This window comes from Arachis ipaensis, chromosome B3, assembly GCF_059453495.1.
Source record: "Arachis ipaensis isolate K30076 ecotype BB chromosome B3, ASM5945349v1, whole genome shotgun sequence".
Taxonomy (NCBI): Eukaryota; Viridiplantae; Streptophyta; class Magnoliopsida; order Fabales; family Fabaceae; genus Arachis; species Arachis ipaensis.
The window spans coordinates 102,893,748-102,920,525 of NC_142438.1; the positions used below are offsets into that span (position 1 = coordinate 102,893,748).

The 26,778-nt window shown below is 39.4% G+C and overlaps 1 protein-coding gene across 1 annotated transcript; it reads right to left on the reverse strand.

Moving 5' to 3' along the window:
- Window positions 1–3,525: 3,525 nt before the first annotated feature.
- LOC148571852 (uncharacterized) lies at window positions 3,526–26,568 on the reverse strand. Its single transcript, XM_088507326.1, has 4 exons — window positions 25,903–26,568; window positions 25,351–25,788; window positions 4,652–4,998; window positions 3,526–3,718 (listed from the first exon to the last, which is right to left on the reverse strand). Exons 1-4 carry the CDS (start codon window positions 26,566–26,568, stop codon window positions 3,526–3,528), a joined length of 1,644 nt encoding a protein of 547 aa, XP_088363452.1.
- Between the last annotated feature and the right edge of the window lie 210 nt (window positions 26,569–26,778).

Consider the following 26,778-nt stretch of genomic DNA (forward strand, 5'->3'; position numbering starts at 1 on the left):
AAGTTCAAACAGTTAGTGTGCTTATTGGAAACAAAGAAAAAGAAAAGAAAAAGTGTTTAATCTAGATTATCACCTTACTTAATCATTGTCAATCTATATCAATCCCCGGCAACGGCGCCAAAAACTTGATGGGTGAAAATCAGATTTCCACAACAAAACTCACCAGCAAGTATACCGGGTCGCATCAAGTAGTAATTACTCACAAGAGTGAGGTCGATCCCATAGGGATTGATGGATTGAGTAATTTTAGTTAGGTGATAAATTTAGTTAAGCAAATAGTTGGTGATTTGAGTGAAATTTAAATTACAGAAGCTAAATTGTAGGAAATTAAAAGGGAAAGGGGAAATTGACAGAAAAGTAAAGTGCAAAAGAGATAAAAGAGCTGAAACTTAAAGTGCAAGTAATGTAAATGACTGAAACTTAGATTGCAAAAAATGTAAATGGCTGAAGCTTAAAGTGTAAGAAAACTAAATTACTGAATCTAAATTGTTGAGAGACTTAAATTGCTTGAAAATTAAAGGGATTTGGGGGCTGGGATTTAGAATTAAACAAGAAGATGCAAGCTAAAGTAAATTAGAAAGCTGTGAAATACAGAAGTGCAGTTCAGTCACCCAACAGAAAGGGAAAATTACTTGAAGCAACGAAACAGAAAGAAACTTAGCTCAATTGTGAAATTCGAAAAGAGAAATTAAAAATCAAAGAAGTGTAATGAGATCAGAAAATAGATCTAGATCTTAATGACTACCTTGATCAAACAGAAAAGAAAGTGTAGAAGAAATGAAAATGAAAACAACAAAAGAAATTTAAATCCAATTCCTCAATTCTTAGAATTATGCAGAAGAATAGAAAATATGAATTTCAGATCAAGAATTGAAATGGAGTTCTTCAATCTCAATCCAAAAATTCAAAACAGAAAGTAGAAGTTGTAGAAGCAAGAACACAAAGAAAGAAAAATCAGATCTCAATCCTAATTCCCCAAATTCAAAATGAAAATGAGCTAAAAACTAAAAGTTAAAAATCCCAAAAGAAAAAAAGGTTCCTCTCTAAATTAAATCTACTCCTATGTATACACTCTCTATTTTAGTCTTCAAAGCTTGGAGTGGGCCCTTTTGATTTGTGAAGAAATGGATCCAAGATGGCTTGGTTCAATTTTTAGCTGGAGGCCAGCTCCAGTGGAGTGCTCTGCTCGGTTTTGTGAGTGTTGTGCTCACTTTCCTTGGTGAAGCATGCTCACTAGCGCTCACTAAGTGAGCACTGCGCTCAAATAATGCATGCTATGTCTAGTGTTGATGCGTGCTTCCCCCTTCGAGCCTTGGTGAACCCTTTTTGCATAATGCGTTTCCTTTATTTACTTGGTTGAGAGCTCGAAATGCTCACTTCTTTTGAGCATAGTGCTCACTTCTTTGAGCGCCATTTGAGTGCTCCTTGCCTTCCTTAGTTTGATGCGCGACAATGCTCACTAGAGTGAGTATAGCGCTCACTTAATTGAGCACCAGCCTTCTCTTGGCCTTGCTTACTTTGCTGAAGAGCATGTAAATGCTCACTAAAGTGAGCATATCGCTCACTTAATTGAGCGCCCGCTTTGGATGCTGGTCTTTGTTTCCAAGCTTAGCGTTGCCTTAACGAATTGCCACGCTTTGGTAATGCAACGCTTTCCTGGTTCTTTCTTTTCTTCATCATTTCTTCACTTACAAGCAACCACACAAACATGTCAAAGTATCACTAAATTCACAAGGTTTCTAATTCATTCATAAAATCAAATAATTCTAGCTTAAACCATATGATTTTGTGTAAATAAATGATGGTTGATTGATTTAACATAATCATGAAAATCCATTCTAAATCACTTACTTATTGTGCAAGAAAGTGCATAAGACCTAATGAAACAAGTGAAAAATGCTTAAAAAGCTAGCATAAGATGACTTGTCATCACAACACCAAACTTAAATCTTGCTTGTCCCCAAGCAAGCACTAAACATGAGAAGAAATGAAGTGAGACAGAGAAGTATATAGGTCCTTATTTAGCAGATAATAGAACTTGATTCATGGGGGTTTATGCAGACAAATGCAGCTCAATTATTCTTTGCTGTCTGATATGAAATGTTCCTTTGAAGATTTACTAGAGTTGCTACTATAGTACCTTGCTCTTTGATTGATCCCTGTTAGCTTTTTGTTTCTTTCTTTTGCTTAGAAAGCTTATTTCTTAATGAAAGCTTGGTGGCAAGTGTTGCAGCAGCCTTTTGTCTCCATTTTTGCTCAACACTTCTTTACCACAGACACTTGGCTCACAAATTCTTCCTAGGAACATTGATGCCCAGCATCTCTTTGGATCACTAAATGCTTTGTAACTAGGTTGCTCTTGATAGTGGACTTTCGGTTGATAATCCTGGATTAGTTAATCCAAGTTACCAAGTTTTAAAATACTCCTCAGAACCTAATTGTCCAAGCATATCCTAGTACAAGAAGCATCACAAGCATATGTCCTAAGGTCCAAGCTATTGGTGTCTAGCCTTATTGTTTGTTTCTTTGCCAATTCTTGGCTTTTCTTTTCTTTTTCTTTCTAACTTTGCTTTATTCTCAAGGGATGTTCATTAATAAAAGGTCTTATAGCAGCAGCTTAGTTCACACTACAAAGAATATCCTATTATGCAGCTTTTATTATTGAGCTAATCATTAAATCAAGCAAGCACCACCACTGAATTTCATTCTAATTCCTACAACATTGGACATTTACTCTCTATGTCAAACATTTTTCTCTTATTAATGCACAACGGGAGACAAAACAGAATTTAGCAGATGAGCAATAACAAGCATAATGCAAGCTAGAATACTTAGCAGACATCTATATTTACACCTAATTGAACACTTCAGCAAGGCATGTAGGAATTTTCAAGTTAAAATACTTCTCAGCAAAAGGATTAAGTATCAATACAACCTGTTGGAATGTCTCTAAGCTTTTCTTCTATCCACATCATTTCTCTCTGTTGTATCTCTTTTGGATGATGATGCAGATCCTTCCAAAGGTTGAATGTTTTCCTGCATAATCCTTAGAAGTTGCTTGTTTCCCAAGCCCTTAGGCAATTGATTAGTATGCAGAAATTGTGTGTAGGCTTTTGAACTTAGTTTGGTGTGTGAACACAAAACTTAGTTTCTTGCCAATGTTTCTTATACAACAAGCCAACCATATATGAAACCTTGTGCCTTTGCTAAAGGTAGTAGAACTAATAAAAACCAGAAAATAGACAATGGTTAAGTAAGTTTCCTGATTGTTTAGAGCTAGTAACCATTTATGCAGAGGATTGAAATGTGTTTTAGTTGAGATTTTTGGTGGAACACCAAACTTAGCATTTTTTATTCACCCTTATATTGTTTTGGTGTGTAACACCAAACTTAGCTCCTTACAATACGGATGAATGTACTTAACCTTTTTATTGAAATAGTTAGGAAAAAATAACTACCTCTGGTTGGGTTGCCTCCCAACAAGCGCTCTTTTAATGTCACTAGCTTGACATCCTTCATTTTTGCTCAACTTAGCTCCTGAACCTCCTTCTCTTCATCCCAAGGGCCTCCCAAGTAATGCTTTGCCCTGTGACCATTTGCTGTGAAATTGTTCTTTGTTGCTTCATCAAGCAATTCAAGGCTTCTATAAGGGAGAACCTTTGTCACCAAGTAGGGGCCAGTCCATTTGGATTTGAGTTTGCCTGGGAAAATCTTGAGCCTGGAATTATATAGGAGTACTTGCTGTTCTGGTTTGAACTCTCTTTTCAAGATCTTCTTGTCATACCACTTTTTAGCTCTTTCCTTGTATATCTTTGCATTCTCATAAGCTTCCAATCTGAATTCTTCTAGCTCATTGAGTTGCAACAACCTTTTTTTTCCTATTGCTTGAGGATCAAAATTTACGAGCTTAGTGGCCCAGTAAGCTTTGTGTTCTAGCTCTACAGGAAGGTGGCATGATTTTCCATAAATTAGCTAAAATGGGGATCTTCCTATAGGAGTTTTGAATGCTATTCTATTTGCCCCTAAAGCATCATCTGGCTTTCTAGTCCAATCTTTTCTGGTGGCTCCCACTGTCTTCTCCAAAATCCTCTTCAACTCCCTATTTGCAAGCTCTGCCTGGCCATTGGTCTGTGGGTGGTATGGAGTAGCTACTTTATGTATCTCCCCATATTTTTGAAGTAGTTTCTCCATATGTTTATTGTAAAAATAACTGCCACCATCACTGACAAGACCCTTAGGCACTCCATATCTAGTAAAAATATGCTTCTTAAGGAATTGAAGGACAATCTGTGCATCACATGTGGTTGTGGCTATAGCTTCCACCCATTTTGAGACATACTCTACTGCTACCAGGATGTATTTGAAAGAGTAGGAAGAAGGAAAAGGGCCCATGAAATCAATGCCCCAAAGATTAAATAGCTCCACTTCAAGAATGAAATTTTGAGGCATCTCATTCCTTCATGATAGTCCTCCAGTTCTTTGGCACTCATTACACTGATGAACGAACTCTTTGGCATCCTTGAATATAGTTGGCCAATAGAATCCACTTTCTAGCACTTTGGCAGCTGTTCTCTCTAGTCCAAAGTGTCCACCATAGGCTGAACCGTGGCAATGCCACAATATGTCTCTCATCTCAGTTTCAGGGACACACCTCCTAATCATTCCATCCGAACATCTTTTGAACAAAAATGGTTCATCCCACAAAAACTTCTTGGCTTCATTGAGTAGCTTTTTCACTTGTTGCTTGGAGAGTTCTTGAGGGATTTTTCTTCCCACTTTGTAGTTTGCTATGTCAGCAAACCAAGGTGCTTGTTGGACATGGAAAAGATGTTCATCAGGAAATTTTTCATTCACTTGCTGTGGTACATCTTGATTGGCCTCTTGGGGCACTCTTGACAAATGGTCTGCCACCTGATTCTCGCTCCCCTTCCTATCTCTCACTTCAATGTCAAATTCTTGTAGCAGCAGCACCCACCTAATGATTCTAGGCTTTGCATCCTGTTTAGACATGAGATACTTGAGAGCAGCATGATCAGTATACACTATAACTTTTGAACCAATCAAGTATTGTCTAAAATTATCAAATGCATATACAATGGCTAATAGCTCTTTCTCTGTGGTTTTATAATTCTTTTGTGCCTCATTTAACACCTTATTGGTATAGTATATGATATGATGCAGCTTGTCTTTCTTTTGCCCCAATATAGCACCAATTGCAACATCACTTGCATCACACATTAGTTCAAAGGGGAGTCCCCATTCTGGAGGTGTGATGATTAGTGCTGTAGTGAGTTTTCTTTTTAAAGTTTCAAAGGCATGTTTACAATTGTCATAAAAAATGAAAGGATTTTCAACTACTAGCAAATTGCTTAATGGTTTCGCTATTTTTGAAAAATCTTTGATGAATCTTCTATAAAACCCAGCATGCCCAAGAAAACTTTGACGTTAGGATTTTTACCAGTAGAGAGATTCATAGAAACAGTTGCGTTGTAGATATAATCTCTAAACTGACAAAAATCCCTTCGTACAAACATTTTGGGTGTCACAAGTAACAAACCCCTTTAGAAATTGTTAACCGAGTATTCAAACCTCGGGTTGTCTTCTCAAGGAACTGCGAGGAAGTATGTTCTTATTATTGGCTATAAAGGTTGTAAGCGGGGTTTAAAAGGTGAGAAGCAAGTAATTTGAATGACAAGTAAAGTAAATGGCAATTAAAATAAATAAATACTGTAAAGCAAACTTTTGACAAGGTAAGAGAAATTAGATGTCCAACTTAGTTATCTCTCTCAATTATAATGAAAGTTGAATCTAAATTCCACTTGGTCAACCTTTACTAAAGCAAAGGAGAGTCAAGGGACTAATTAAATTGACCTTTGAATCCTATTTATTTCCTAAGGAAAGGTTGGGATTACTTAAGTCCAGCTCAATTAGCAAGATAACGATTATCAGTTATGTTGAGTTTAATAACTGTTGAGTTACTGAATTCTTAACCAAGACCAAAAGGGGAAAAAGTAAAATTGCTGGAATAATAAAAATGTCCTTAGATGGGAAGCAATGGTAACTTAAATCAAAGAGAACAATCATAAACTGAAAATACCTCAATTATCATTAATTCAAATAACAGTCTGTAACATGGAAGAAATTCATAAATTCACTGATCAATTCAAGTGCTGGAATAAATAAAAGTAAAAGGAAGCTAAAACAAAGAAACGTAAAACCTGGATTGAGAGTCACTCTTAAAACAAGAAGAAATCCTAAATCCTAAGAGAGAGAGAGAGAGAAGATCTCCCTCTCAACTAAATCTAAATCATTGAAAAAAAAATATGCGAGCTCTTTCTCAGTAGTAGTATAATTGGACTGGGCAGTGTCTAAAGTCTTAGACGCATAGGTAATAACAAAAGGATCCTTACCTTCGCGCTGAGCCAGCGCTGCTCCTACTGCATGGTTGGAAGCATCGCACATGATTTCAAACGGCTGACTCCAGTCTGGTCCTCTCACAATTGGGGCTTGAGTTAGAGCAGTCTTCAGCTTATCAAACGCTTGTTTGAAATCCTTACTAAACTCGAACTCAATATCCTTCTGCAGTAATCTGGATAAGGGAAGTGCCACCTTACTAAAGTCCTTAATAAATCTCTGGTAGAAACCTGCATGGCCAAGGAACGAACGGACTTCCCTCACAGAAGAGGGGTAAGGTAAACTAGAAATAACATTCACCTTTGCTGGGTCTACAGAAATGCCATTATTAGATACCACATGTCCTAATACAATCCCTTGTTTTACCATAAAGTGGCATTTTTCGAAATTCAATACAAGGTTTGTATTAACATATCTATCTAATACTCGAGATAATCCATCTAAGTGAAGGCTAAAAGAATCACCATAAATGCTAAAATTGTCCATAAAAACTTTCATACAGTCCTCAATAAGATCAGAAAAAAGACTCATCATGCACCTTTGGAAGGTGGCTGGTGCATTGCACAAGCCAAAGGACATTCTCTTATAAGCATAGGTCCTAAAAGGACATGTAAAAATAGTCTTTTCCTGATCCTCAGGAGCTATATGAATCCGGAAATAACCTGTGTAACCATCTAAAAAGCAATAATGTGATTTACCTGACAGGCAATCCAGCATTTGATCAATGAATGGAAGTGGGTAGTGATCCTTACGGGTAGCTTGGTTGAGACGCCTGTAATCAATGCAGACTCTCCAAGAATTCTGAACTCTAGTTGCTATGAGCTCTCCATGCTCACTCTTCACTGTAGTGACTTCAGATTTCTTGGGCACCACTTGTACTGGGCTTACCCATTCGCTGTCTGAGATGGGATATATGATACCTGCTTCCAATAGTCTGGTCACTTCCTTTTTGACAACTTCCAAGATGGTGGGATTCAATCTTCTTTGGGGTTGACGGACAGGTCTTGCTCCCTCTTCTAGAAATATTCTATGCTCGCATACTTGAGGGTTGATTCCCACTATGTCTGCCAAACTCCACCCAATTGCCTTCTTATGCTTCCTCAGTACATCAAGTAAGTGCTCTTGTTGAGAAGTCAGTTTCCTTGCAATAATAACCGGAAGCTTCTGCTCATCCTCAAGATAAGCATATTTGAGATGTGGAGGGAGAGGTTTTAATTCTAACTTTTGATTATGGGCGGGCTCTGGATTATCTGGGGCTTGTGAAAATGGCGAAGTGCTCCCATTGTCAGTTAAGAGGGTCCCCACACTTGGACCTTGTCCGGTGTGCCTCTCTTCAAACTCTTCCTCTTGAACTTCAGCCACACTTTCGTCTATGACATCACACTGGAAGATAGAACGATCTTCTAGGGGGTTGTCAATGACTCCATTCAGATTGAAGATTACTATGCGGCCATCTATTTCAAAGGAGTATGTTCCTGAAAAAGCATCCAATTTGAATTTTGATGTCTTCAGGAATGGTCTTCCAAGTAGGATTGATGATGGCTTATCTGAATCATTGTGGGGCATCTCCAAGATATAAAAATCAGTGGAAAATGTGAGCCCTTTAATGTTCACCAAAACATCTTCAGCAACTCCAGCCACTGTAATAATGCTTTTATTTGCTAACACAAAACGAGCTGCCGACCTTTTTAAGGGAGGGAGCCTCAAAACATCATATATAGACAAAGGCATTATACTGACACATGCTCCTAAATCACACATGCAATCATAAATTACTACACCACCAATAGTACAACTAACTATGCAAGGACCTGGATCACTACATTTTTCAGGTAATCCTCCCATTAAAGCAGATATAGAACTACCTAAAGGAATAGTTTCTAATTCATTAATTTTGTCTTTATGGATACATAAGTCTTTTAGAAACTTTGCATATTTAGGTACTTGCTGAATAACATCAAAAAGGGGAACAGTTACCTCAACCTTTTTGAATATCTCTACCATTTTAGGATCGGGGTCCAGCTGCTTCCTGGGCTTCCTTGCAAGTTGTGGAAATGGAATGGGAGTAGTGTTTTCTGTGGTGCCTGCGCCTTTTGGTGCTTCCTCCTGTGGTTAAGCTATCTCTTCTTCAACTATGTCCTGTATATCCTCTTCCTCTTCAACATCTTCGATTTCTACCACCTCTTCAGCTGAGGCGTATTCTGGTGAGCTTGGTTCCTCCTAAATCCTCTCCTGCAGTGTGGTTTCGGACCTCAAGGTGATAACATTAATGCCTCCCTTTGAATTGGGTAATGGTTGAGAGGGGATTCCAGTGGTGCTTGAAGGTTGGTTACTGGAATTTTGTGCTGATCCAAGCTGTGTCATAAAAGCTTGCATAGTAGAGGTGAGACCATTCAGACTGGCGTTAATACTATTCATGATGTTACTTTTCATGGTCTGTTGTCTTTTCTCAAGAGATTGTAGTAGATCTTTAGTAGAAGACAAAGAAGAATGAGTAAATTGAGAGGTCTGCTACTGATTGTTCTGTGGTCCTTGGTTCTGCCTTAGGTGAGGTGCTCTGTAAGGTTGATTTTGCTGCCTGTTGTTGTTATTATTCTACTTCTGATTTTCCTGATTATCTCTGCCTCCCCTGTTATTGTTGTCCCTCCAATTCTGGTTTGAATTGTCCTGCCATCCATGGTTATTATTTCCACTTTGATTGTACCCTTGGTTGGGGCGGTCATAGAAGTTGTGAGTGGATGCCACCATGTTGTCTTCTTGTTGGAGCTGCGGGCATTCATCAGTGTAATGGCTATAATCAGCACAGATTCTGCAAATTCTTTGTGGGACTAGTTATTGGTTTTGCTGTGGTGGAGGTTGAGCTTGCTGAGCTTGTTGATTCAACTGCATTTGCTTCAGCAAGTTGGTCATTTCACAGATGCTTTGAGTTAGAGCAGCAGTCTCTCTGCTAGAAGATACTTCTGCAACAACCTTTGAACGGCCTTGCTTCTGTCTGTGGTTCCTAGTGGATTCAGCTAAATCACTGATCAATTACCGAGCTTCATCAGTGGTCTTGTACTTCTTCATAGACCCATTACTGGCACTTTCCAGTATGGTCTTATCTTGGGGCCTCATACCTTGTGTAATATAGCTGAGTAGCACGATCTTGTCAATCATGTGGTGGGGGCATGCTTCCAGAAGATTATTGAAGCGCTCCCAGTATTCAAAGAGAGTCTCATTGTCATCCTGAACAATTGTGGAGATATCCTTCCTTAGCTTATCAGTAACTTCAGATGGAAAGAATTTCTCCAGAAACTCCTTTCTGAGTGTATCCCAGTTGGATACATTTGCTAGAGGCTGAGTGTAGTACCACTCTCTTACTTTTCCCTCAAGAGAAAACGGAAAAGCTTTCAGCAGAATTGAAGTTTCATCAGTGCCATCACACCTGACAGTAGAACAGGCTTCCTGGAAATCTCTCAAGTGCTTGATAGGCTCTTGAGCAGGTAGGCCATGAAACTTGGGCATCAAATTTAGCAGTGCGGGCTTTATTTCAAAATCTGTAGCTACCGCCAGATGATGCGCTTGAAACGATTGCATTGTAAAATCAGGGGCTCCTTCCTCCTGGATGGTAACTCTCCTAGCTGTCATGTTTTCTGCACGTAAAACAACCGAATCAGTAGAACGGGGGCTGGTTTCTTCCTCAAATTCACTTTCAGATCCGCCCTCAGAGCGGGCTAACCGACGCTGTTCTCGCCTTATTCGTGAAATTGTCCTTTCAATTTCAGGATCGAATATTAGCAAGCGCGGATCAGGAAGTGAACGCGTCATTTGACGGAAGAAACATGCAGCTCATAGTAGCAAAATAAAATAAAATGCAAATAAATAAATTCTAATTAATAAAATTAGCACTCTATTGCAACTCCTCGGCAACGGCGCCAAAAATTGATGAGACGCAGAAGCTGGTGAATTAAAAATTATTAAAATGGTTACGTTGCAAGTATAGTTCTTAACTCACCGAAAATCTACCTATCAATTTAGAAATATGTCACAGAGAGTTAAATTAAAAATTACTGGGAGTTTTAAGTCCCAGGTCGTCTCCCAACGAGTTGCAGAAAAGTGTGCTATCTTATTAATCAGATGTTCCAAGAAGTTGAGCTAAGTAAATTGGAATGTAAATTGAGGAAATTTAAATAATATGAATAAAAGCCTTGACTGGGAGTTGATTAGTTGGAATTTCTACTATTGATGGAATGATTTTAAGATTGATTTATAATTAATGGTTGCTCTGTTTGGTTATCCTTTACTATGTAAGGGAAAGTCAAACAAGTTGGAATGCCAGGTCTGTTCACAAGTTGCAACCCACTTAGTTCAAAGGGATTGGCGTTGGTAACAGGATAACAATCCAACAATTAACCCAATTACAATTTTTCTTTCAATCCTTCCAACTCAAGAGTTCCTTTTTAATTAACTCCCCATCAAGTAAAGAAACTACTCACGCATTGTAAATAATAAATCCATAACACATGAAAGGGGATTAAAAGAAGACATGATTATTGGAATTGAAATTGAATTAAAAAGAAATAATCCTTGCATTAATTAATCATAAAAGTATTCAAATAACAAAATTGAACAAAACAAAGAACATGGAAGAATAAAACCAAGTTGAGAAAACGAACTAGAATGACGAAGTCTTGATGAGGAAATAACTCTTCTCAATGTTCCAATGTTAAGACCAATTGAAAATTAAAATTCTAAAACCTAGAGAGAAAAACCTAAGAGAGTAAAAACTAGATCTCCCAATTGTCTCTAATGAATGTGTTATTTATTTCTGCATGTTCTCTGACTCTAGTCTGCTGTTCCGGGCTGAAAACTGGGTCGAGATAGGGTCCAAAATTGCCCCCAACGAATTCTGCGGATTATGCAGATCGCACATGTCACGCGACCGCATCATCCATGCGGACGCGTCATTCGCGCTTTTTCTCGCCACGCGTTCACGTCGTCCACGCTACCGCGTCGCCTGAGTTTTTCCAATCCACGCGGCCGCGTGAGCCATTCGGCCGCGTCACTACGATTTGCTTGCCTTCGCGCGGTCGCGTGAGCCATGCGACCGCGTCACTTCTCGCTGGTTACCTCCTCAAATTCTTGTGTTCCTTCCATTTTTGCTAGCTTCCTTTCCAATCTCCAACTCATTTATGCCCTGTAAAGTCTGAAACACTCAACACACAGATCACGGCATCGAATGGAATAAAGGCGAATTAAAAATAAATAGTTAAAGTCTCTAGGAAGCAGTTTTCAAACATGTAATAAATTCAGGAAGGAAATCTAAATGCATGCTAATTTAATGAATAAGTGGTTAAGGATCATGATAAAATCACACAATTAAACACAATATAAATCATAAAATAGTGGTTTATCAAACTTCTCACTGCTTTTACATTGACAGGTACAGGGAGTTTTTCAATGATTTCTATTTTAGCTCTATCAACTTCTATACCCTTGTTTGAAACTTTATGCCCAAGAACAATACCCTCTGGTACCAAGAAATGGCATTTTTCCCAATTTAAGACTAAGTTTGTTTCTTGGCATCGTTTCAATACAAGAGTTAGATGTTGCAAAAAAATTTTAAAAGAGTTTCCAAAAATAGAGAAATTATCCATGAAGACCTCTAGGAATTTTTCAACCATATTTGAGAAGATGGAAAGCATACACCTTTGAAAGATAGCTGGGGCATTGCATAGCCCAAATCGCATCCTTCTATAGGAGAAAACTCCAAATGGACATGTGAAGGAGGTCTTTTCTTGGTCCTTGGGGTCCACCATTTTCTGATTATACCCAGAATACCCATCCAGGAAGCAATAATAAGCATGGCCAGCCAATCTCTCCAGCATTTGATCAATGAAAGGGAGAGGAAAGTGATCTTTCCTTGTAGCCTCATTCAGTCTCCTATACTCTATGCACATCCTCCAACCAGTCATTGTCCTTGTAGGGATCAACTCATTCTTCTCATTGGAGATCATTGTCATCCCCCCTTCTTTGGCACAACCTGGACTGGGCTCACCGACGTGGCAGAAATTGGCGAGTTAAGAAATTATTATAAGAGATACGTTGCAAGTACAGTTCTTAACCAACCGAAAATCCACTTATCAATTTAGAAGGGTTGTCACAAAATTAAAATTAAAATCAAAATACTGGGAGTATGAATCCCAGGTCATCTCCCAACGAGTTGCAGAAAGATGTGCTACTTTATTAATCAGACGTTTTCAAAAATGGTTTGAGTTGATAAACAGGAAATTAAATTAGAGAATTTATGTAATTTTAAATAAAATTTTTGACTGGGAGTAGATTAGTTGGAAGCCCTATTCTTGTTGGAGTACTCTCAAGATTAATTGATAATTGAAGGTTGTTCTGCTTAGTTACCCTTTACTAGGTAGAGGAAAGTCAAGCAAGTTGGAAAGCTATTTCTAATCACAAGTCCTAATCCTCTCCCTTGAGAAGGACTAGTGTCAATGATTAGAGGGCGATCCAACAATAAACCCAATTATAATTTTTCTCTTGAGTAACCCAACTCAAGGTTTCCTTTCAATCATCCCCCAATCAAGTTATGGAACTACTCGCTCATTATGAATGTAAAATTCACAAAATAAGGAAGAGAAATACTGAAAGACATAATAAATAATAATCAAAAGGATCAATTAAAAATAAAAATAATTCTTGTATAAATAAATTCTAGAAATAATCCAAGAGTAACTCTGAGTAAATAAAGAACATGAAAGAGTAAGTGACAAGTAAGGAAACAAACTAGAATGACGAAGTCTTGACGGAGGTAATAACTCTTCTCAATGTCCCAATCCAAAAAGCAATAAAAACGAATCCTAAAAACTATCAATGTGTAGAGAGAAAACCTAGAGGAGAGGTAAAATCAGATCTAAAAACTAAAACTATCTAGAATGAATGTTGTCTTCTGTCTCTGCATGTTCCCTGGCTCTAATATGCTTTTCTGGGCCGAAAATTGGGTCAAAACAGGGCCCAAAACTGCCCTAGCGAATTCTGCAGATTCTGCAGATCGCGCATGTCACGCGATTGCGTCATCCAAGCATTCGCATCATCCAGCGTTTTGCCTTGCCACGCGTGCGCGTCGTCCACGTCTTCGCGTCACTGGTGCAGTTTTCAATCCACGCGGTCGCGTGAGCCATGCGTCCGCGTCACTGCAATTTCCTCTATATCGCGCGATCGCGTGAGCCATGCGCTCGTGTCACTTCTCGCTGGTCATCTCCTTAATTTCTTGTGTTCCTTCTGTTTTTGCAAGCTTCCTTTCCAATCTCCAAGTCATTCATGCCCTATAAAGCCTAAAATACTTAACACACAGATCACGACATCAAATGGAATAAAGGAGAATTAAAATACAAAATTAAAAGTCTCTAGGAAGCAAGTTTTCAACCATAAAGTATTTTTAGGAAGGAATTATAAATGCATGCTTATTTAATGAATAAATGGGTAAAGATTTGATAAAACCACACAATTAAACACAATATAAACCATAAAATAATGGTTTATCAACCTCCCCACACTTAGATATTGGCATGTCCTCATGCTTAGTTGAAGGAGATAAAATAAATGAGTAGGAACATGTAAAACTCATGCAATGCAATGCAACCTATATATGTGAATGCAACTATATGATTTTAGTCCACTTGGTCAAAAGTAAATAAGCTCTTCAAGACAATCACAAATCAAATTCCACTAATTCAATTCTTATATAGTAAGAACAGATAAAAATACAAGAAGGTAGCTCATGAAAGCAGGGAACATAGAATTTAAGCATTGAACCCTTCACTGATGATGTATGTATGCTCTAATCTCTCTAGTGTATAGGGTAATCACTCTATCCTTCTCTAATCATGCTTTCTAACTTTTGTTCTTCACCTAACCAATCAACAACAATTAATATACTAATGCAAACATCATGAGGTCTTTTCAAGGTTGTAATGGGGCCAAGGTATGGGTAAGGGTACATATATGGCTAAGTAAGTTTATAAATTGAATCTTTAATCAGCCCAAGCTTTCACCTAACACATATATATTCTTTATAACTTAAATTTCATACCTAGCTACCCAAAATTTCTCTCTCACATTCATTACTTATGTATCAACTTTTAATTTAATTTTATCATACATACATTGATCTTTGAATTCTTAACTTAACATTGGGATAATTTTGTCCCCTTATTTAATTATTGAATATTTTTGGATTTTTGGATTTTTTTTAACATAAATATAAAAATAAACATAGCTTATCAATGCACATAGATTTTTGATTCTTATAGTTTCACATGAGTAGGTACCCAAATTTCCATTATATCATTATGACACATTCCCTTATTATCTTTTGTTCCCACAATTTTCCTATACTTAATTAACATATAATTCTATCTTAAGCTAACCAAAGATTCAATTGGGATATATAATTGTTTTTCCGCTTAAGGCTAGTAATGTGGTAAAATAAAGAACAAATGGGATTTAAAGGCTCAAAGTGGCTAACAAAGGTAATTGCAAGGGTAGGCTTAATTTGGATAAGTGAGCTACACAAATAATGGCCTCAATTATATGCAAGCATATAAATATATTGAACATTGGACATATAGGATGAAACAAAATATAAATTACAATCAAAGAGAAGTAAACACACAAGAATAAAATAATTATGGTTAAATAATGTAACCATGTATAAAGGCTCAAATCTCATAGGTTGTGTGTTCTTTAGCTCAAAAACCATGTTCCAAATACAACTTCAAGCAGATTTAACATAAAAGTTTTATTTAAGATTAGTGAAATTTTGTTCTAAAAATAGGGTCTTAGAAGAAACTTATTGTCTTTTTAATCAAGCAGAACATGCATGCAACTAATCTATTACTATGCAATTTATCCTATTCTACAAAAGAAAAACTAACTAAATATCCTATTTTATTGGTGTTAGGGAAGAGAAATTACCTCCGGAAGTCAGGTACTGATCGACCTCCCCACACTTAAGGCTTTGTACCGTCCTCGGTGCCATCTGTCAGGAACAAAGGTGGGCTGGCAGTAGTATCTCCACAGTCGGGACCGTCATGGCTCCCCTGTGCTGGTAAAGGAAGTGGAGTTCGGGGTGTCTGAGTCTCTGTATTTTCTCTTAAGTAGCTCCTTGAGGTATGTGAATCGGCGCTTGTTACGACGCTCTCTAAGCTTTGCTTTGTGTTCCTGCCGAACCAACCTTTCAAGTATCTGATGGAGCAGTTGATTTGTTATAGGTGCTTGTGGTGTTGAAGGAGGAATCTCTTCAGCCGGTTCAGTAGGCGGGCTTGTAGTGGCTGCTGAAGGTCTGATATATTTCCCGTTAGGGACATACTGATCATCCCGTGGGAGCATGGCTTTGGTGTCCCCAGCTCTGTAGGAGACTTCGGCTGCTGAGACAAGATCTGAGACCAAGACAGGAAAAGGTAAGTTGTCTGCAATTTGTACGTGTCCCATAGCACTCTGGATGTGTCTTGGTAGGTTCAGAGGCTAGTCGGTAAGGATGCACCATAGTAGAACGGCCATGTCTATAGTGAAGGAGGACTCGTGGGTGCTCGGAAAGACGTAATGGGACATAATCTGTGCCCATACTCAAGCCTCTAAGGTGAGTGCGGAAGCCGATATTCCCTTAGGACGGGAACGATGGTATCCGTAGATCCATCTGCTGTCAGGTAGTGCGATAACTCTGAGAACAGCGTCCCAGTCAAATTGGTACATCTGGCGCTTGAGTGCGGCTTCTTGAAATGCGTCCAGTCCTTCTGGAGTAGGGGGAAGATCTAAAGCTCGTTGAATGGCCTCTTCTGTGATGGGGATTTGCTTCTGACAGACATAGACAGACTGCAGGGTCGGCAGGTGGAAGTTGGAGTAGAACTCAACAATCCAGGAAAGATTGACCTGCCGTGGCTGTCTCTGTAGGAAGCCCCATTGTCTTTGCGCAATTTGTGGCTCAACAAATGCAGCAATATGGTTTGGGAGGATAAGAAGGTATTCGTTGTTGTAACTCCTTTCTACCAGGATGGGGAACATCTGCTCACAATAGCGATTGGTAAATCGCGCAGTGTTCTTTGCTGGGAAGGCTTTTTCTTTATCATCAACCTTTATAATCCTCTTAATTCTTTTTGTTGAGGGTTTAACCGTAGTCGAAGAAGGCTCTATCACTAATGCTCGTTCTGTTCCTATCCTTGCTGTTGATTTGGGAGCAGCTTTCTCCTTGCCTTTCTTGGTGGCCATCCTGAAAGGGAGAAAAGAGAAAGTATGTCAAAATGTCAAGGGATAGAGCAAGGAAGAGAACGGGAAAGGTGGTAATCAATGCACATTAAAAAAAATGAATGATGTTAACACATGGTCATGACAACATGTGGAAAATCAACAATGGAAATATAACGAGAGCATATGAGGACAATTAAATGCAAGGTGTTTATTGGCATGCAGGCAAAGGCATGAGTAGCATAGATCAAGCATTCAATGTCCAAGTTAGATTACCAAGTCTTTCATACTAACAATCTGTTTGTAATGACAATTATATTAAATTAATATGATACGAAAAAGGGTTTTGTGAAAAGCAAGCATTTAGAGTAGGAAAATAAAAGGATTCAAAAATAGTGCACAATGCCATATGGGCTTTTTCACAAACACATAGCATGCATGGTAGGTAAGCTATTCAAAATAAGAAATTGAACATGCAAGCAACCCTTTAAAAATTGATATATAATTTCCAAACAATGTTGCAACAATCCACAAGCAAACATAAGGAATATTAACGACCCTTACTAAATATCTAACACCAATTAAAAGAGAAAAAGAAAGAAAAAGAAAACATGAATAATGAAAATAAAAAGAAAAAGAAAAGAAGAAGAGAACATAAATTAAGAAGAATAGAAAAGTAAGGAGGGGGGAAGAAAAGAAAAACCTTGTTAATGGTGATGAGAGAGAGAGAAAGTAGAAAGTGAGAAGGAAGGAAGAAGGAAGAAAGGGGAAGAAAATAATGAGGAGGGAAAAGAAAAAGTAGGATTTGGGGATAAGAAAGATAAGATATTTGGCAAATTAGGATAAGCTGTGTGTCGCAAGCGACGCGGACGCACGGGGGACGCGTTTGCGTGACTTGCGCTTAAATTAATCGACGCAGTCGCATCGGTCACGCGGACGCGTGACACGTTTTGTGCTACTGGTGCAAGGGCAGCCTCGCGCTCGCACAACTCTTTGTTCAAAACTTTGTATTGCCAAAATCCAGGGTGACGCGGTCGCGTGGTCGACGCGATCGCGTGAGTGGCCATTATAGGGATATGACGCGGACGGGTAAGTCATGCGTCCGCGTGGTAAGGCTTGTGCGTTCAGCATCAGTCCAGCACCACTCTAGCACAACTTTCGGTCGTGTACCCACTCTTACATCGATTTCCAGGTTACGCGTCCGCGTGGGTGACGTGGACGCGTGGGAGGCATGTTTCCCATGTGACGTGGATGCGTTAGTGACGCGATCGCGTGGGGTGATTTGTGCCAAAGGCACGCCTCCAGCCACGCTCCCGCGTGACTTTCTGTTTGATTTCTTATTCTCACTGAGCCACCTACGACGCGGACGCGTCGGCGACGCTGTCGCGTCGCGGCTCTCCCTCTCTTCTTCTTTTTTTTTTAATAAAAATATACAAATGCAGATGCAAACTAAATGTGCTAATAATGAGAAGAGTTATTGAAAAAGAAAACTAATAATAAAGAAAGGAACGATCATACCATGGTGGGTTGTCTCCCACCTAGCACTTTGCTTTAACGTCCGTAAGTTGGACACTCCATTAGCTTAGTCTTCTGCTGTGAGTGGATCTTCCAAGAGGAAGATTTCTAGCTCCTTGTTTTTCATCACCTTCTCACCATGATATAGCTTCAAACGATGCCCATTAACTTTGATGAGTTCAGAGCTTGAAGGGTGACTTAGGTGAAAAACTCCGTATGGCTCAGCCTTCTCTACTCGATATGGACCTTCCCATCTTCATCTCAACTTGCCTGGCATGAGCCTTAGTCTGGATTTGTAAAGGAGGACTAAGTCCCCAGGTTGGAACTCTTTCCTCTTGATGTGCTGATCATGTACAGCCTTCATCTTTTCCTTGTACAGTCTTGAGTTCTCATAAGCTTCCAGGCGAAGGCTTTCCAATTCTTGCAGTTGCAACTTCCTTTCAGCTCCGGCTTTCTCAAATCCCATGTTGCACTCTTTTACTGCCCAAAAGGCTTTATGTTCTACTTCAACTGGGAGATGACAGGCTTTTCCATAAACTAAGCGGAAGGGACTCATCCCAATGGGTGTCTTGTATGCTGTTCTATATGCCCAAAGTGCATCTTGTAGCCTGGTGCTCCAGTCTCTTCTATGAGGTTTGACTATCTTCTGTAATATACACTTTATCTCTCTGTTAGACACCTTGGCTTGCCCATTAGTCTGAGGATGGTAGGCTGTTGCTACTTTATGAATTATCTCATGCTTCTTCAGTAATCCTGTTAGTCTCCTGTTACAAAAATGGGTGCCTTGATCGCTCACGATTGCTCGTGGTGATCCAAAGCGACAAATAATGTGGTTTCTCACAAAGGAAACAACAGTGTTAGCATCATCAGTGCGGGTAGGAATTGCTTTCACCCATTTGAAAACATAATCTACAGCTAATAATATATAAAAATAACCATTAGAATTTGGAAATGGACCCATGAAGTCAATGCCCCAAACATAAAAAATTTCACAGAAAAGTATAATTTGTTGAGGCATCTCATCCTTCTTGGATATATTACCAAATTTTTGGCATGGGAAACAAGATTTACAAAATTCAGCAGCGTCTCTAAAAAGGTTAGACCACCAGAATCCACAGTCTAAGATTTTTCTAGCTGTTCTTTGAGGGCCAAAATGTCCTCCACTCTCAGATGAGTGACAAGCCTCTAAGATGGACTGGAATTCTGATTAAGGTACACACCTTCTAATTACCTGGTCAGCGCCACATCTCCATAAATATGGGTCATCCCATATATAATATTTAGACTCACTTTTCAACTTGTCTCTTTGATGCTTAGTAAAGTTTGGAGAAAAAGTGCAGCTAACTAGATAATTAGCTACAGGTGCATACCAAGGGACTACTTCAGATACTGCTTGTAGGTTATCAAAAGGGAAATTATCAGTTATAGGAGTGGAGTCATCCTTAATGTGCTCAAGGTGACTCAAGTGGTCTGCCACTAAGTTCTAGTTTCCACTCCTATCCTTTATTTCTAAATCAAATTCTTGTAGTAGCAGTATCCAACGTATAAGCCTTGGTTTGGATTCCTTTTTAGCTAATAAATACTTTAGAGCTGTGTGGTCTGAATACACTACTACTTTAGTACCAAGTAAATAGGCTCGGAATTTATCCAGAGCAAAAACAATAGCAAGAAGCTCTTTCTCAGCAGTAGTGTAATTAGACTGAGCGGCATCTAAGGTCTTAGACGCATAAGCAATTACAAAGGGGTCCTTACCTTCACGCTGGGCCAGCGCTGCTCCTACTGCATGGTTGGAAGCATCGCACATGATCTCAAATGGCTGGCTCCAGTCAGGTCCTCTCACAATTGGAGCTTGAGTCAGGGCAGTCTTCAGCTTATCAAACACTTGTTTGCAATCCTCACTGAACTCGAACTCAATATCTTTCTACAGTAATCTGGATAAGGGAAGTGCTACCTTACTAAAGTCCTTAATGAACCTCCGGTAAAATCCTGCATGGCCAAGGAATGAACGGACTTCCCTCACAGAGGAGGGGTAAGGCAAACTAGAAATAACATCCACCTTTGCTGGATCTACAGAAATGCCAGTATTAGACACAACATGTCCTAGTACAATACCTTGTTTAACCATAAAGTGACATTTTTCAAAATTCAATACAAGGTTTGTACGGACACATCTATCTAAAACTCTAGATAAACTATCTAAGAAAAGGATAAAAGAATTACCCTAAACACTAAAATCATCCATAAAAACCTCCATACAGTCCTCAATAAGATCATAGAAAAGACTCATCATGCACCTTTGGAAAGTAGCTGGTGCATTGCACAAGCCAAAGGGCATCCTCTTGTAAGCATAAATCCCAAAAGGACATATAAAAGTAGTCTTTTCCTGATCTTCAGGAGCTATATGAATCTGGAAATAACCTGTGTAACCATCTAAAAAGCAATAATGCGATTTACCTGACAGGCGATCCAGTATTTGATCAATGAATAGAAGAGGATAGTGATCCTTACGGGTGGCCTGGTTTAGGCGCCTGTAATCAATGCAGACCCTCCAGGCGTTCTGTACTCTGGTTGCAATGAGCTCTCCATGCTCATTTCTCACTGTAGTGACTCCAGACTTCTTGGGCACCACTTGTACTGGGCTTACCCATTCACTGTCTGAGATGGGATAGATGATATCCGCCTCTAGTAGTCTGGTCACTTCCTTTTTGACAACCTCTAAGATAGTGGGATTCAGTCTTCTCTGGGGTTGACAAACAGGCCTAGCTCCCTCTTCTAAAAATATTCTGTGCTCACAAACTTAAGGGTTGATGCCTACTATGTCTGCCAAACTCCACCCAATTGCCTTCTTGTGCCTCCTCAGCACACTAAGTAACTGCTCTTCTTGTTGAGAAGTGAGTTCCCGTGCAATGATAACTGGAAACTTCTGCTTGTCCTCAAGGTAAGCATATTTAAGGTGTGGAGGGAGGGGTTTTAATTCTAACTTAGGCTCATGGCTAGGCTCTGGATTGTCTGGAGTTGGTGACAATGGTGAAGTACTTTCATGGTCCTCAGAAAAGTGTCCCCACACTCGGACCTTGTCATATGTACTTCTCTTCTAACTCCTCTTGGTGAATTTCAGCTACGGTTTCATCTATGATGTCACACTAGAGGATAGAATGATCTTCTGAAGGGTGCTTCATAATTCCATTTAGATTGAAGCTTACTACTCGGCCGTCTATTTCAAAAGAGTATGTTCTTGAAAAAGCATCCAATTTGAACTTTGAGGTCTTCAGGAATGGTCTTCCGAGTAGAATTGATGATGGCTTCTCTGAGTCGTTTTGGGGCATCTCCAGGATATAAAAATCAATGGAAAATGTGAGCCCCTTAATGCCCACTAATACATCTTCAGCAACTCCAGCCACTGTAATAATGCTTTTATCTGCTAACACAAAACGAGCTGCCGATCTTTTTAAGGGAGGGAGCCTCAAAATATCATATATAGACAAAGGCATTATACTCACACATGCTCCCAAATCACACATGTAGTCAGAAAATACCACACCACCAATAGTACAATTAACCATACATGGACCTGGATCACTACACTTTTCAGGTATACCTCCCATTAAAGCAGATATAGAACTACCTAAAGGAATTGTTTCTAATTCATTAATTTTGTCTTTATGTATACATAAATCTTTAGAAACTTTGCATATTTAGGTACCTATTGAATGACATCAAAAAGGGGAACAGTTACCTCAACCTTTTTGAATATTTCTACCATTTTGGGATCAGGTTCCAACTGCTTCCTGGGCTTCCTTGCAAGTTGTGGGAATGGAATAGGAATGGCATTTTCTGCAGTGTCTGTGCTCTTTGGTGGTTCTTCCTGTGATTGAGCTTCTTCTTCTGCAGCCATGTCCTGTATGTCCTCTTCCTCCTCAACATCTACTATTTCCACTACCTCTTCAGCTAAGGCGTGTTCTGGTGGGCTTGGCTCCTCCTGATTCGTCTGTTGCAATGTGGTTCCAGACCTTAGGGTGATGGCATTAATGCCACCCTTTGGATTGGGTAATGGTTGAGAGGGGATTCCACTGGAGCTCAAAGGATGGTTATTGGAGTTATTCATTGATCCAATCTGTGAGACAAGAGCTTGCAAGGTAGAGTTCAGACCATTTAGAGTAGAAGTAAGGTTATTTTCCATGGCCTGTTGTCTCCAATCAATAGATTGTAGTAACTCATCATTAGAAGATGAAGAAGGACAAGTGATCTGAGAGGTTTGCTGTTGGTTGTGCTGTGATCCTTGGAATTGCCTCAGGTGAGGTGCTCTGTAAGGCTGGTTCTGGTTCTGCTGCCTGTTGTTGTTATTATTCCACCTCTGATTTCCCTGATTGTCTCTGCCTCCTCTGTTATTGTTGTCCCTCCAATTCTGGTTAGAATTGTCCTGCCATCCATGGCTGTAACTGCCACCTTGATTGTACCCTTGGTTGGGACGGTCATAGAAGTTATGAGTGGCTGCCAGGGTGTTGTCTTCCTGCTGGAGCTGCGGACATTCATCAGTATAATGGCTATAATCAGCACAGATTGCACAAATTCTCTGTGGGACTAACTGTTGGCTTTGCTGTGGTGGAGAAGGTTGAGCTTGCTGAACTTGTTGTTGATTCAATTGCATCTGCTTCAGTAAGTTGGTCATTTCATAGATACTTTGAGTTAGAGCAGTAGTCTCTCTGCTAGAGGATACTTCTGCAACAGCTTTTGAACGGCCTTGTTTCTACCTGTGATTTCAAGTAGATTCAGCTAAGTCGCTGATCAATTGCCATGCCTCATCAGTGGTCTTGTACTTTTTCATAGACCCATTGCTAGCACTTTCCAATGTGGTCTTATCTTGGGGCCTCATGCCCTGTGTGACGTAGCCGAGTAACACTATCTTGTCAATCATATGGTGGGGGCATGCTTCCAGAAGATTGTTGAAGTGCTCCCAATATTCATAGAGAGTCTCGGATTCGTCCTGAACAATTATGGAAATGTCTTTCCTCAGTTTGTTAGTAACTTCAGCTAGGAAGAATTTTTCCAAAAATTCTCTTCTAAGCGTATCCCAGTCAGAAACAGTTGCTGCGGGTTGAGTGTAGTACCACTCTCTCGCCTTTTCCTCAAGAGAGAACGGAAAAGCTTTCAACAAAATAAAAGTTTCATCTGCACCATCACGCCTGACAGTAGAATAGGCTGCTTGAAAATCTCTCAGGTGCTTGATAGGCTCTTGAGTAGGTAAGCCATGAAACTTAGGCATCAAGTTGAGCAGTGCAGTATTTATTTCAAAGTCTGTAGCCACTGCTGGGTGATGCGCTTGAAAATGTTTTGTTGTGAAATCAGGGGCTCCAGTCTCCTGGATAGTAATTCTCCTAGGTGCTGCCATGTCACCTACACGTAAATCAACCGAATCAACAGAAAGGGAGCTTGTTTCTTCCTCAAGTGACGTTTCAGATTCACCCTCAGAGAGAGCTAACCGACGCCGAGCTTGCCTTATTCGTGAGATAGTTCTTTCAATCTCAGGATCAAATACTGGCATGCTTGGATCAGGAAGTGAACGCGTCATTTAACGAAGGAAACATGTAGCTCATAGTAGCAAAAATAAAATAAAATGTAAATAAATAAATTCCAATCAATAAATTAGCACTCTATTGCAACTCCCAGGCAACGGTGCCAAAAATTGACGTGGCAGAAATTGGAGAGTTAAGAAATTATTATAAGAGATACGTTGCAAGTACAGTTCTTAACCAACCAAAAATCCACTTATCAATTTAGAAGGGTTGTCATAAAATTAAAATTAAAATCAAAATACTGGGAGTATGAATCCCAGGTCATCTCCCAACGAGTTGCAGAAAGATGTGCTACTTTATTAATCAGACGTTTTCAAAAATGGTTTGAGTTGATAAACAGGAAATTAAATTAGAGAATTTATGTAATTTTAAATAAAAATCTTGACTGGGAGTAGATTAGTTGGAAGCCCTATTCTTGTTGGAGTACTATCAAGATTAATTGATAATTGAAGGTTGTTCTGCTTAGTTACCCTTTACTAGGTAGAGGAGGGTCAAGCAAGTTGGAAAGCTATTTCTAATCACAAGTCCTAATCCTCTCCCTTGAGAAGGATTAGTGTCAATGATTAGAGGGCGATCCAACAATAAATCCAATTACAATTTTTCTCTTGAGTAACCCAACTCAAGGTTTCCTTTCAATCATCCCCCAATCAAGTTATGGAACTACTCGCTCATTATGAATGTAAAATTCACAAAATAAGGAAGAGAAATACTGAAAGACATAATAAATAATAATCAAAAGGATCAATTAAAAATAAAAATAATTCTTGTATAAATAAATTCTAGAAATAATCCAAGAGTAAATCTGAGTAAATAAAGAACATGAAAGAGTAAGTGACAAGTAAGGAAACAAACTAGAATGACGAAGTCTTGACGGAGGTAATAACTCTTCTCAATGTCCCAATCCAAAAAGCAATAAAAACGAATCCTAAAAACTATCAATGTGTAGAGAGAAAACCTAGAGGAGAGGTAAAATCAGATCTAAAAACAAAAACTATCTAGAATGAATGTTGTCTTCTGTCTCTGCATGTTCCCTGGCTCTAATCTACTTTTCTGGACCAAAAATTGGGTCAAAACAGGGCCCAAAATCGCCCCCAGCGAATTCTGCAGATTCTGCAGATCGCCCATGTCACGCGATCGCGTCATCCAGGCGTTCACGTCATCCAGCATTTTGCCTTGCCACGCGTGTGCGTCGTCCACGCCTTCGCGTCACTGGTGCAGTTTCCAATCCGCGCGGTCGCGTGAGCCATGCATCCGCGTCACTGCAATTTCCTCTATATCGCGCGGTCGCGTAAGTCATGCGCCCGCGTCACTTCTCGCTGGTCATCTCCTTAATTTCTTGTGTTCCTTCCATTTTTGCAAGCTTCCTTTCCAATGTCCAAGTCATTCATGCCCTATAAAGCCTAAAATACTTAACACACAGATCACGGTATCGAATGGAATAAAGGAGAATTAAAATACAAAATTAAAAGTCTCTAGGAAGCAAGTTTTCAACCATAAAGTATTTTTAGGAAGGAATTATAAATGCATGCTTATTTAATGAATAAGTGGGTAAATATTTGATAAAACTACACAATTAAACACAATATAAACCATGAAATAATGGTTTATCACTCACCCATGAGCTATCAGAGATTGGGTATATAATTCCAACAATCCATAGCTTCATTACTTCCTTTTGAACTACCTCCCTCATAGTTGGGTTGAGTCTTCTTTGAGGTTGTACTACAGGTCTTGAATCCTCTTCTAGCAAGATTTTGTGCATGTAGATGGCAGGGCTTATGCCTTTGACATCATCAATTGTCCACCCTAAAGCTATCTTGTGAGCTTTCAATATTTCAACCAGGTTTGCCTCTTCTTCCATGCTTAAGGAGGAATTGATGATTACTGGCAGAGTCTCTCCTCCTCCAAGAAATGCATACTTGAGATGAATAGGTAGAGGCTTTAATTCTTGTTTTGGAACCTCCTCTGTCTTGTCTTGTTCCACTTCTTTCTCAATGGTAATTGCAGCTACTTGTTTTTCTATTGTCTCTTGATCTCGTTCTCCTTCTTCTTCCTGCTCATGATAATTGGCTTCCAACATTTCTTCCACCAAACCTTCTATCATATCCACTCTCATGTAATTCTCTTGCTCAGGGGGATGTTGTATTGATTTGAAAACATTGATGACCATTTGCTCATTGTGCACCCTGAAGATCATTTCTCCCTTTTCTACATCAATAATAGCTCCTGCTGTGGCTAAGAATGGTCTTTCCAAGATAATTGAGTTGTTTTCTTCCTCTTTTGTGTCCAATATCACAAAGTCTGCAGGGAAGATAAACTTTCCAACCTTCACTAATAGATTTTCCATAATTCCATTGGGTGCCTTGATTGATCTATCGGCCATTACAAGTGACATCCTGGTAGGTTTGATTTCTTCTATGGCAAGCTTTCTCATCATTGAGAGGGGCATCAAGTTGATACTAGAACCTAGATCGCAGAGAGTTTTCTCTAATGTCATCTTGCCTATGGTGCATGAAACTACAAAACTCCCTGGATTTTTAAGCTTTGGTGGAATACCCCTTTGAATTACTGCATTACATTCTTCAGTGAGCATGACGGTTTCTTTCTCATGCCAACTTCTCTTTTTGTTGATGAGCTCCTTCAGGAACTTTGCATATAGAGGTATCTGCTCTAATGCTTCAGCAAGTGGGATATTAATCTCCAGCTTCTTGAAGACCTTAAGGAACTTAGGGAATTGTTGATCCTTGAGTTCTTTTTGTAGTCTTTGAGGATATGGCAGAGGAGGTGTGTAAGCCTTCACTTCCTTCCTCTGTTCTTGTGATGGTTCCTCCATTACTTGCTTCCCTTTCCTTGAAGCTTGTGGCTGCTCCTCTTTCTCTTTGAGCTTCTACTGTTCTTGCTTGTTAAGTATAGCTTCATCCTTGCTGCTGGCCTCATAATTCTCAACTGGCCTCTTGCTGGTTTCTTTGTTATTCACCAAGGTCCTTCCACTCCTTAATTGGATTGCTTTGCATTCTTCTTTGGGATTTGGAATGGTATCACT